Source organism: Dendrobates tinctorius, unplaced genomic scaffold, assembly GCF_039654945.1.
Source record: "Dendrobates tinctorius isolate UK_male_01 unplaced genomic scaffold, ASM3965494v1 ptg000156l, whole genome shotgun sequence".
Lineage (NCBI taxonomy): Eukaryota > Metazoa > Chordata > Amphibia > Anura > Dendrobatidae > Dendrobates > Dendrobates tinctorius.
The window spans coordinates 4825791-4838105 of NW_027361823.1; the positions used below are offsets into that span (position 1 = coordinate 4825791).

Consider the following 12315-nt stretch of genomic DNA (forward strand, 5'->3'; position numbering starts at 1 on the left):
ACCCCATAGTTGCCCTCATGACTTACAGCATCCAAACTGGTTTGCTTGCAGGGGAATGAGAAGGTGAAACCAAGAGGAAGTCGCGCCCCTTTTATGCCCATGTAATCCAAGAAATCAGAGATGCAGTGAACAATGTGATCAAAAAGCTGAAACAAGACAATGATAATATTGGTTATGGAACTAAACATACAAACACTGATCCTCAGTGACATCACTAATGCACTCGAATCTGTCATATTCACATTTTACTTATTTTTCTAGGGTCCAAATTTGACTGATGATGACAGATCTATATCCAGCTTAAAATGTTGGGGACGTCTGATCAGAGACACACTTTAGACTGTTAGACATTAGTCTGATGTGTATTGGGGACTTTAATGCCAGGTTTTCTTACAGCTGAGGTCCCTGCATGGAGACATTTTGTTATCTACTTATCGTCACGATTGTAAAAAGGGAAGATCATCTTTACCATATATATAGTTGCAATGTCTTGAAATAAATTTTCATACCCCATGAACCTTTCCACATTTTGTATTCAACACCCCTGAGTCAAAACTTTGTAGAATCACCTTTTCCTGCAATTACTGCTGTAAGTTTTTTGGGGTAAGACGCTACCAGCTTTGCACATCTAAAGGCTGAACTTTTAGGGATGTTGTCCTGTTGGAGGGTGAATCTATGCCCCAGTCTTAAGACTTTTGCAGCTTCTAACAGGTTTTCCACCAGGATTGCCCTGTATTTTATCCATCCATCTTCCCACCAACTCTGACCAGCTTCCATGTCCTTGCTGAAGAAAAGCATCCCCACAGCATGATGCTGCCATCACCACCAGATTTGACAGTGAGGATGATGTTTTCAAGGTGAAGTGCAGTGGTAGTTTTCCACCACACATAGCTATTTGCTTTTAGCTTAAAAGTTCTACATTGATCTCATCTGACCAGAGCCCCTTCTTCCACTTTCTAGTTATGTCCCCTGAATGGCTTTTTACAAACTGAAATGGAACTTTTTATTTAAAAATGGCATTCTCCTTGTCACTATTTCATAAAGGCCAGATTTGTGGAGAATAAGACTACTAGTAGTCCTACCTGAAGTGAGGATCTCTACAGCTCCTCTAGAGTAACCTTGGGCTTCTTGGCTTCTTCTCTAATTAGTGCTCTCCTAGCTGGGGATATAAGTTTACGTGGGCGGCCATGTCTTGTTAGGTTTTCAGTTGTGCCATACTCCTTCCATTTTTGGATGATGGATTGAACATTGCTCCGTGAGATGTTCAGAGCTTGGGCTATTTTTTAGAACCTAACCCTGCTTTACTCTTCTCTGCAATTTTATCCCTGACCTGTCTGGTTTTCCCGATGCTGTTTGATCCCTAATGTTCTCAAACAAACTTCTGAGGCCTTCACAGAACAGCTGTAGTTATACTGAGAATAAATTACATACATGTGGACTCAAATTTACTACTTATGTGACTTCTAGAGGTAATTGGCCACTCAGGCTTTTATTTAGGCGTATCAGAATATAGGGGGCTGAACACAAACGCACATCAAAATGTTCAGATTTATATTTTTAAATATTCTGAAAACCATGTACCGTTTTCTTTACACTTGTACACTTCACAAATACTTGCTACTTTGTGTTGGCGTTTCACATAAAATCCCAATAAAATACATTTAATCTTGTGGGTGTAACATGAAAATTTGTGGAAAAGGTCACGAGGTATGACGACTTTTTTAGGATACTGTAAGGTCATAATGTTTCCTATTGGACACAAAGGATAAATGCATTATCTATCTGACTTACCTCATCCCCAGTCCCTTGCATGACATCTGTAGGAATGGCATAGATTTTATTATGCATTTCCACTGTTCTTCTTTTCCCACTACGGATCTTGACGAGTAAAACTCTAAAGTTTGTTCCTCCAAGGTCCAAAGCCAGAAAATCACCATTTTCTAGAATAGTTACCAACAATACATGATAAGTATACAGTAGATGATACACAATTAACAAAAAAACCCCAAAGACCTTGATTGCTTTATAAAAAGTTAAGTTGCCGTAAACATTAGATCAGGGGTGGAAAATCTCAGGCCCGCGGGCCATTTACGGCCCTTGATGATATTTTATCTGGCAGATTCCCGGGGACCGCAATGCTTGGCCCGACAGCTGTATTTCGATGACCTCCGCCTCATTAATTTCTTCTTCCTCTGTGAGCTCGCGCACGCAGTGTTCACTACTGATTTTTGAGCCGCGTGCAATGAAAAATTACGTTCTGACACTGGTGTCAGCGTCAAGACGTACTTTGTGGGTGTAGTAGGCGCCGACATGCCCGAACGGAGCATGTAACGTTTTTTCGGGCGGCAGGATCCGCACTTCTCAATGCGCATGCCCGAAAGACTTCACTCAGCCTGAAATTTAACCCTAAAGTCTGTTCTCTCTCTCTTTCATTCATCGGATCCGTAAAAAAAACCGGTCCGGTGGCATCCGTTCAGCAACGGATCAGCTTTCCGCCATTTTGGCGGATTTTAACTGACACAAAAAACTGAAGTGTGAAACAGGCCTTATTGGCAGCTTTGCCGGGAGATTTGGAGGAGCCCGGATCTAATGTGTATGGGGGCCTCCGACCATGCATACCAATGTTCTACAACATGATTTCAATAATCAAAGAAAATCAGATTATTTAAAGGGGGTGGATATCATACATAAAATGCCATTTACAGAGACTCAGAAAACATGGCATAGTCATATACTGTTTATGCAACATATTCCCAGAATTGTCACATATGCAATATGACTGTAGATCAGAAAGTACCGTGCTTTTATTACAATTTTTGTTTATTTTCTTTTCATTATAAATATAAAACTTGGATTTAGGACCTTGTCCACAATCCAGCATTAACAAGTATTTATGGATGTGCATAAAACAAGTATTGTGCTCCCGAATGGATAACTTGAAGCTCATGGGTCCCAATGCAAAAGCTCCAACGGGGTCCCTAATTATTGCAATTCTTTAAAAAGATATTTTTTGGCCCTTTAGGCACCAGGCTCCAGGGCTCGGGTGTGATTGCAACCCCTGCACCTATTGTAGTTAGGCCCCTGGTGCTCCCTATATTTGGATGGTGACCATTACCGGTGCCGTCTGGTGTACTGCGCACAAATGTTGGCAACATTTTCACTTTTGCAATTTCATGAGTCTTCTTCTTCAGTCCATTCTCCATCTCAACCCGCATCCTTCTCTTCACCTCCAACAACTGTTCATGACTGAGGTTGAACTCCTCGAGTGTCTCATCCATCTGTCTCCTCTGTTCAGCCAAACGGTAAGCCACTGCTGTCACCATAGCCGCTCCCTTACCGCTGCCGCTCTCTGACAGCAGAAATCGCACATCCGAGTCAGGGACCAATCGCCTCACTGTTTTGTGTAAGCGTCTGGCGTATCTGAACAAAACATGTAAGAGAAAATATTACATTAACTGTATCAGGTCTATTAAGACTAAAGTTTCTCTATATAAGAGCAACAAGGAGAAAGGACCAAACGTGCAAAGTGCAGAACCATGCGAGACCCACGGAGGCCAAAGGCAAATCCAACACAAGTTCTTAAACTAACGCCTTGGCCATTTAGCATGGTGTCATAGTTTCATGATTTTAAGGCTAAAACAAAGACGTAAGTCCATCAAGTTCAACTTGTAGCCTAACATCTTGATCCAGAAGAAGGCAAAAACACACAGAAGGTAGATGCTAATTTCCCCATATTAAGGGAAAAATTATTTGCCGACCCCACAAACATCAATCAGACTAGTTATCTGGTTAACTTCCAATCACCGAATCTACTACACATAACCTGTAATGTCATATTAATCAAAAAAGGCATCCAGACCTTTCTTGTACTTTTTTAGTGAATTAACTATTACGACGTCATGTGGCAGAACGTTTCATAGTCTTACTGCTCCTACAGTAAAGAATCTGCGTCTGTGATTATGATTAAATCTTATTTCCCCTAGAGGAAGAGGATGCCCCCTTGTCACCGTCACAAGCTTAAGTGTAAAAAGATACGTCAGTAAGATCTCTGTACTGTCCCTTCATATTTTTGTACACTGTAATAAGATCGCCATTGTGATTGCTAATTTATTGAACAGGATCTAGAATGTCCTGGCTGCATACTTTAGGAAAATAATATTATGAATGAAGGCTACTAGACTTCTGGAGATGGGACATTTATCTAGGGAGTTATTCTGTTTGCCATCATTTGAGCTGTATGAACGGGAAGGGATTTTTCTCCACCTAATGTGCAGTCGGCATCTAAATCATAAGAGGATGGATTTAATGGCTTTATGGAGCAACATTATAGTTACATATAGAAATGTTGAAAAATCCATTATTGTTTCCAACGTCTAGAAGAAATACACAGTAGAAAGTAATTATTTGCAATAATGGTGTCAAAGTAATTAGGCGTAAAGAATATCCCAAATACCCACTTCTGAGAACATCAGGTAAGTGAGGATGACGATGGGGGGAGAGAGATCAATGATCAATTACGGTAATCACTTACTGTGGATGCATCTTATACAAAGATCCATCAATGCCAACTGTGGTGCGCAGTCTGGGGACACCTTTATTGTCCCGAAGACGGGTTAGGATCCCACCCAGTGTAGAGGCTATCAGGTTAGCTGAGCGGAAGGAAACAATTGTGCAGACATGTTGGACAGCGATACAATCTTCATGGGAGGGTTCCACCCCCAATCTGGTCAATATGTCTTTGGCTTTGCTTAAACCTTCTTTGCTCCTGAAAAGAAAATATGAATTATTGAAAATAGCACATACTGGCTGGTAATACACGACTCCTTATGACGTGTATTGTTATGAGTACGTGGTTATACTTACTTCTCTATGGCAGATACATGTTTAGTTTCAAATTTCCCTCTAGTTAGCAGCTCTGGAGTGATCCTTCCTTCGAAAAGAAGTCCTTCTTTGGCCATTTTTACCAAGATAAGTCTGACAAGTTCTCCCATATACATTCCACTGACCATCTTCTCAAACCTGCAGAGAAAGAAACACATACTGACATTGCAAAAATGCAATTACTAACAACTAGGCAATATGGTTTTCAGTTCTCTTCCATGTCATTACCACTGATGAGTAGAGATGAGAAAACCCCGAATTCGGGGTTCGTACTGGACACCTAGTGTCCGATGCTGAACTCCGAACACGGACTTCAAGAGAGAGATGGAGACAGAGAGATTCCAGCTCCAAATTACGGGTCCCCATTGATTTCTATGGAGTTCAAGTTCAAATTCGGGTTCAGTTCTGGTACTTTGGACTAAAGTTCAGTCGAACCTGACAAACCTGAACTTCCATGGGTCCGCTCATCCCTACTGATGACCATTTGACACCTTTTTGTTATATGCTTAACCCCTAAACACCCGGGGCATTTTCCATTTTTACGTTTTCATTTTTTGCACCCCTTCTTCCCAGAGTCCTACCTTTTTTTCTTTTTGGTCAAAATGGCCATGTGAGTGCTTGTTTTTTTGCGGGACAAGTTGTGTTTTTGAATGACACCATTGGTTTTAAACATATTTTGTACTGGAAAATTGGAAAAAAAGCCAAGTGTAGTGAAATTGCAAAAAAAGTGCAATTCAACGTTTTTTTTTATTTTTTTGCCATGTTAACTAATTGCTAAAACTGACCTGCCATTATGATTCTCCAGGTCATTACTGTCACGCCGCTCCCACCTCGGGGCGGGACCCCGGGCCCGACGTCACCACTTCCGATGCCGCGGCCACTCAGAGGGTCCCGTCGGGTGCGCACGCGCACCTCTTGCTCCTAGCTCCATGGTTGCGCTATGTTCCAGTGCGCACATGCACTCTGCCCAGCTCTGTCTTCGGTCTTGTCCTCTCTATGATACTGGAGGACTTGACCCGGAAGTTCTTGTACTCATGTGCTATATCAGGCTACTTCTTCCTATGGGAGGTGCCTGATTATTATTGTGCTTCCTGGCTAGGTCTTGTTAGTCCTTGCCTGGCTGTGCGCTGTATTCAGATCCTCTGCCTTTTGCTCTGTTCCTGGACTCTGCCTTGTGCACTGTTCCTATACTCTGCCTAGCCGTACTTCCCAGCACATGCTCCGTGCATACACTCCGCTCTGTGTTCTGTCTAACTCTGCACTCCAGCGTGCTCTCCGCGCACGCTCTGTCTGACTCTGTACTGTGGCGTGCACCTTTGCACGCACCCTGCGTTGCTCTCACCCGGGCGTGCTTGCCTGTACACACCATACATGCTCTTGTGTACTCGCCTTGCACTATCTAGCATCCCACGCACTCCTGTGTACACTCCCAGTATTGCCCTGTACTCTCTGTGCTCCTGTACACTCATCCTGTTTACTCTGCGAGTCCCTGTGCCCACGATTTGCACACTCTGGCACTCTGCACACCCCCGGTTACTAGACACACTCACTCATGTCTCCTGTGAGCCGGCCACCTGGTGCCAGCAGTCGTGGTACTGTCAAGGTGAAAATATATTTTCTTATATAACTTTTATACTTTTATACTGTGAAACAATAAGTTTTTCCTAATTGCTTGCTAATGCAAATGTAACTGTATTAAAGATGGCTGCCAGTGTTCACTTTCACTTAAATTCAGTGTCTAAAGAGTTAAGTTAAGGTTCATTTCTCCTAAAAAAGATAACTCAGGAATGTGAAGAAGAAGTAACCATCGGGAGACGTTTTGACGAATCAGAGAGAGACTGGACACTAGATGTATACTGCATAAACCCCGCCTAATGCACGCCTTCCCCTAACACTCAATATAGTATTGTGTATTTGTAAATAAAGCCAGTTGTTGTACTGCTCCTGACAGGTGTGGATGCGGGACATTAGCTAAGACTGAATCAGCTGCGTGTCTGAGTCATTCTTAATTGGTACCAGATGTTTTGCGCTCGCACAATGATTTGGAATGACTGGTGAATGAGGATTTATTGTCGTTTACGACCCCGACAATTTGGAGCCCAACGGGGGGCGTGGACAGTGATCCGAGGCTCCTCTGGACCCATGCCTGGATGTCTGTGGATGATACCTGTAGTGGCTGACCTCGAGGACTGATCACCCTCCAAAACACGGTAAGTGAGATCATATACACTGTATGTGTCACACTTGCTAGTGTCTCAGCCGTTATTGGTTTGTCTGTGGTCTCCTTGGGTCTGAGGGGTGACCGGTCGAGTGGTGAGACTGAGTGCGATCCTGTGCCACGCTCTGAACCAGCAACTGAGAGACGTCGCATTCTGCGCGTCCTCGTGTACACCACACCTCCTCCACCGGTCATTGTACTCCATTTAACCACCCTACCCGTGACTATTGTCTAGTAGTGAAGTGGAGTGATAAATTGAGCTAGTTGCAGATTGTGGGGCAACTTAGAGGAAGGGATAGGAGACGCAGCCTCTGTGATATTGTACCAACTAGGTAATTAAGACGTCCCGAGAAGGGACCACCTGTATTTCTGTGGAGGGCTCTCACTAGGAGACCGCCTCCCGACTGTTGGAATATCGTGGCAGGATAATCTGTTAATCACTGCTGTTCAAGGTTAGGGAAAGGAAATATTGAGCGCGAGGCTCTTTTCCTAGTACGTCGAACGTGAGGCTCCGTACTGTGGAACATCAGTGTTGATATCGCTACCAGTGGTTTTTCTGCAGAGAACCATAGTATTCTGTAAGAGTCATGCTGCGTATCTTAAAGCAGAAGAAGTCTGTGCCCCACAAGTTAGATGAGGATGCTGTGGAGGTCAAGGCAATAGTAGCGTCACGGGAAGGCAAGAAGGCAGTCAAGAATGTTGAGAGATTGTATAAGCATGTAGGATTGCCCTCGTCAGGGAGATTACAGCCGGCTATGTGGCATAATCTCATAGAGAACAAACGAGGCATGTTGAAAGATAAAGGATTGTTAGAACAAGCACAAGCTCATCTGCGAGTTGCGCGAGGCTTGAAGAATGAAGGATGGAAAGAGATTGATGGGGAAGGAGGATCAGACAATGCGGAACCTGTGTTTGGTTATAAAATGCCTTTGAACTGTGATCTTATAGATTGTAAAATGGCCGCCGTGCCACTGATGATGAAAATGCAGTCCCAACCACTGCCCTATAATGGCGACAAGACGAGCTCTCCAGAAGCGTGGGTGTGTCCTGTTTGTGGCGTGCAGAATCCAACCTGGGTGGAAACCTGCCGTGTGTGTGGGGCGGGCCGTCCTTGGGGTTCCGCCCAGACCATGGACGGAAGTGGGGCATGCCACGCCTCCACCGGCAGCCATCTTGGTGCACCCGGAATTCCTCCCCAGCCACTATGTCCGCTGGTAACACTTTCCGGCGAGTACTATCACGGACCACCACTTCCTGAGAAACCTCCGGCACCGACCGATGCTGTTCCCACCTCTAATGTTCCTGTTTCTGTTCCGGCCTCTGGGCCTAGTCTCCCGGTGCAACCCACTGTGATATTTGTAAATACACCTGGTCAAGGTCCCTTCACTCTTGATGCCCTGACCGGCAGTACGGCTTTCCGGTCCGTAATGCGTATGAGGCGCCAAGCTATCGGAGATGATGAGGGATCAGAAGATTCTGACAATCAGGTTGCTACAATTCCCCCTGCCCCGCCACTGCTATTAGGTCCGTTCGAATCCCCCCGGCCCGGAAGGAGCCCACTACCTACCCCTCTCAACAAATCCTCTAGGTTGCCCCATGACCCTGAAATCTGGTTCCCCTGTCATTCACGCTATTACATCACACCTCAGGGCTCCCAGGTTCTTTTCTCAGTGGGGTATGGGGACATAGTTACCCACCAGGTAGGAGCCATAGTGAACCCAGCTAACTCTACCCTGTCGCATAGAGGTGGTTTGGCCCAACAGATAGCTAAAAAGGGAGGCCCAGCCATAACCCAAGAGTGTCAGGCCTACCTTACCAATTATGGCCCCTTGCATCCAGGAGACGCTATGTCCACCCAGGGAGGGAATTTGCCCTGTGATATAGTGTTACACACTGCAGGCCCTATATATGATTACAGGACACCCGAGCATTGCCGTACAATATTGCAGACCGCCTTACAGACAGTGCTTATCTTTGCAGGACGGCTAGGGAGAGATACACTTCCTCGTAGAACTTTGGCTATACCATTGATATCTTCAGGACTCTTTGGATACCCACTGGGCCCCTGTATGAAGGAACACGTTGAAGTCATCAAGAATTGTCTCCAATCAACCCCAGATCTCGATTTACAAGAAGTTAGGATCGTCTGTTACCATGAATCCGGATTAGAGGGCATCATGCCCTTGGTAGCTGAATACATGATACCACTGATGCACACAGGTATAAAGCCCCTGGATGAGGTAATACCCACAGCACCCCCAACTGCCCCGAAGGATGAGGCAGTGACACATGACGAAGAAGAAGAAGGGCTGAAGCTGAAATACAAACCCTTCACTCCGGTACAAATTGATGCTATTGTTAACAAGTTACCTGACCCGGACAAATTTCCCATGCAGTATGTAAGGAAACTGGAACAGACTAGGAGCATCTACGGGGCTACATGGTCTGATCTATCAGGCATCACCTCAATCAAAGCCTCCGAATATTTTCTCCCCACCATCATGAAGGAATTGGACCCCACTAAAGCAGGACCTCTCAACAAGTTCAAGTCTGGAAAGGAGTTTATCGCTCAACTCACAAAGTGGGCCCAGGATCGTCTCTGTGACGAAGCAGGATCAATACAGGATATACAACAAGAATCTGGTGAAGCTGTGGAGAAATACGCTGCCAGACTAACTATGCAGTTTGAAGACTTGGGTTATTCAACTCATGTGAAGACGCAGGCAGCCTTGTTGGTCCGTGCTTTTATTGATGGTCTGGAAAATCCACTGAAGGATAGGGTCATGAAGCTTCGTCCCGAATTACCTGATGGTCCCCTAAAACAGGCCCTCACTGTTGTGAAGAGTTATCAGAAAATGCTTCAAAGGGAAGAAAAAGAAGCAGAAAAGGAAGCTGAGAAGGAAGCACAGAAGGACAAAGGCAAGAAGAAACCAGCCATGTATATGGCAGAAGCCTCAGAAGTACCTGTTATGGTGTATCAGGCTCAGGATCGGTATGGATCACCACGCTTGAGGCCGAGAGGGTCCCAGGGCCAAAACTACAGGGACAGACCAGTTCGTGATGACCAAGGGAGACCTCTGTGTTGGGAGTGTGCCAGCCCTGGTCATATGAGAAGAAGTTGTCCTCGCAGGGGGCACCCTCAGAGACCTCTTCCTCCTCCACACTCATGAAGTTCAGGCCAACCGGTGCCCACTTTTCCCGCCACCTGTACTTCCTCGTCTTGTGGTACAGTGACCCTGGAAGTGGACAATCAACCTCTCAAGTTCTTAGTGGACACTGGGGCGGCCACCTCTGTTATCTCTTCATCTCAGCTGCCTCCTACAATCTCCCTGTCTTCAGATTTCCTCACATGTATTGGAGTTGAAGGTCAACAAACCTCATCACCACTCACTGTTCCCGTCCCAGCTGGCCCATTCTCTGGTGTCTTTGCCAAATTTCTGGTGTCTGAAACCTGCCCCGTCAACCTTCTAGGAGCTGACCTCCTTCAAAGGCTTCACGCTACCATCATCTTCGGTGATCAAGGGATGGAATTGCAATTACAAGATCCTGCCTCACAACAAGGCACTGAAGATCGTTGTGTCCTTAAGGCTTTCCCTCTGATGATGATGACTCTGCAAACGACACCTTCCCCGGATTTGCCCAATCTACCTACCACTCTGTGGTCAACTGGACCTGAGGATGTGGGTCTGCTCAAAGTGCCTCCAGTAAAAGTCCACCTCAAACCTGGGCACCCATACCCCAGACTACCTCAGTATCCGCTTAAGGCTGCCCAAGAGCGGAGCCTTGGAGTTCAGATTACCTCCCTCTTACATTCTGGAGTGCTAATCAGATGTGTTTCACCCTGTAACACACCCCTGTTTCCAGTGAAGAAGAAGACAGCTCCTGGAGACTCTCCGAAGTACAGACTTGTACAGGACCTCAGAGCAGTCAATTCAGCCACCATCTTGGAAACTCCTGTGGTACCCAACCCAAACACCTTGCTTTCTCAAGTGCCTACTTCAGCAACACTCTTCACCGTTATTGACCTGGCTAATGCTCTCTTCAGTGTCCCGCTTCATGAAGACTCACAGTTTTTATTTGCCTTCACGTTTCAAGGATCTCAGCTGACCTGGACCAGGACACCACAGGGTGCCCAGAACTCCCCTAACCAGTTCACTCATGCTATGAAGATGACCCTGGATCCGTGGGTGTTACAGAATCTTCATGTCACGCTTCTCCAGTATGTTGATGACCTACTCCTCTGTGGAACTGAAGAGAATCTGTTTGCTGCTTCTGAGTCCTTGCTCCTTTTTCTTCATTCTGCCAACTGCAAAGTCTCAAAGGCCAAGGTCCAGTGGTGCAAAGAGAAAGTCGTCTTCCTCGGACACTGCATCTCTCAAGGCTCGAGACACCTCACCGAGGACAGAAAACATGCAATCGAGGATATCCCTTATCCAAAGACATACTCTGCTATGCAGTCTTTCTTAGGACTCTTTACCTACTGCAGACAGTGGATTCCGGATGCTTCAAGACTCATGCAACCTTTGTATGATTGCCTCAAGACTGGAGGACCGGACTGGGATCATGCTGAAAATCCGTATATCTATGCTCAGCAAAAGGACTGTTTCCTGGCTCTCAAGGAAGCTGTTGTCAGCGCCCCTGCTCTGGGTCTCCCTGACTACACTCAGCCGTTTCATCTCTTTGTTTCAGAATCTGAAGGACATGCCTCTGGTGTGCTGGCACAGAAACATGCTGATCGTTTCCGTCCTCTGGCCTACTACTCAGCCAGGCTAGACCCTGTTGCCAGAACTGCTCCTTCCTGCCTCAAGACTGTGCATGCAGCCCATGTTCTTCTGGATAAGTCTGCTGACATAGCACTTGGTCATGACTTGGTCATTCAAGCTGGACATGATCTCTCTGCTGTCCTCCAACAAACATCTCCTAAGCATCTAACGAGCCAAAGACATCTCAGACTTCAGTGCTCTCTACTTCTGCCCTCCAACATCACCTTCCAGAAATGTACTACCATCAACCCAGCCACTTTGCTTCCACATTCTAGGGGGGAGTTCCCTGACGGGTATAAGGATTTACCAGACGGGAGGTCACCTGATGACCCGCATGACTGTGTAAAAGCACTGGAACAAGAAGCCTCTGCACCACAAAATGTGGTAACTCAAGAACTTCTCAACCCTGATTTGCAACTATGGACTGATGGATCTCGATTTGCAGACTCTTAT

At 45.8% G+C, this 12315-nt stretch overlaps 1 protein-coding gene across 1 annotated transcript in view; it reads right to left on the minus strand.

Annotated features, from left to right (window-relative positions):
* The window catches only part of LOC141051284 (hexokinase-1), an 84632-nt gene that overhangs the window by 10649 nt on the left and 61668 nt on the right, over positions 1 to 12315 (minus strand). Inside the window, exons 8-12 of the mRNA XM_073548165.1 lie at positions 4864 to 5019; positions 4532 to 4765; positions 3116 to 3420; positions 1792 to 1940; positions 27 to 146 (exon numbers count right to left, since the gene is read on the minus strand). Of these exons, the coding sequence (XP_073404266.1) occupies positions 27 to 146; positions 1792 to 1940; positions 3116 to 3420; positions 4532 to 4765; positions 4864 to 5019 (964 nt within the window). The remainder of the gene's footprint in view (positions 1 to 26; positions 147 to 1791; positions 1941 to 3115; positions 3421 to 4531; positions 4766 to 4863; positions 5020 to 12315) is intronic.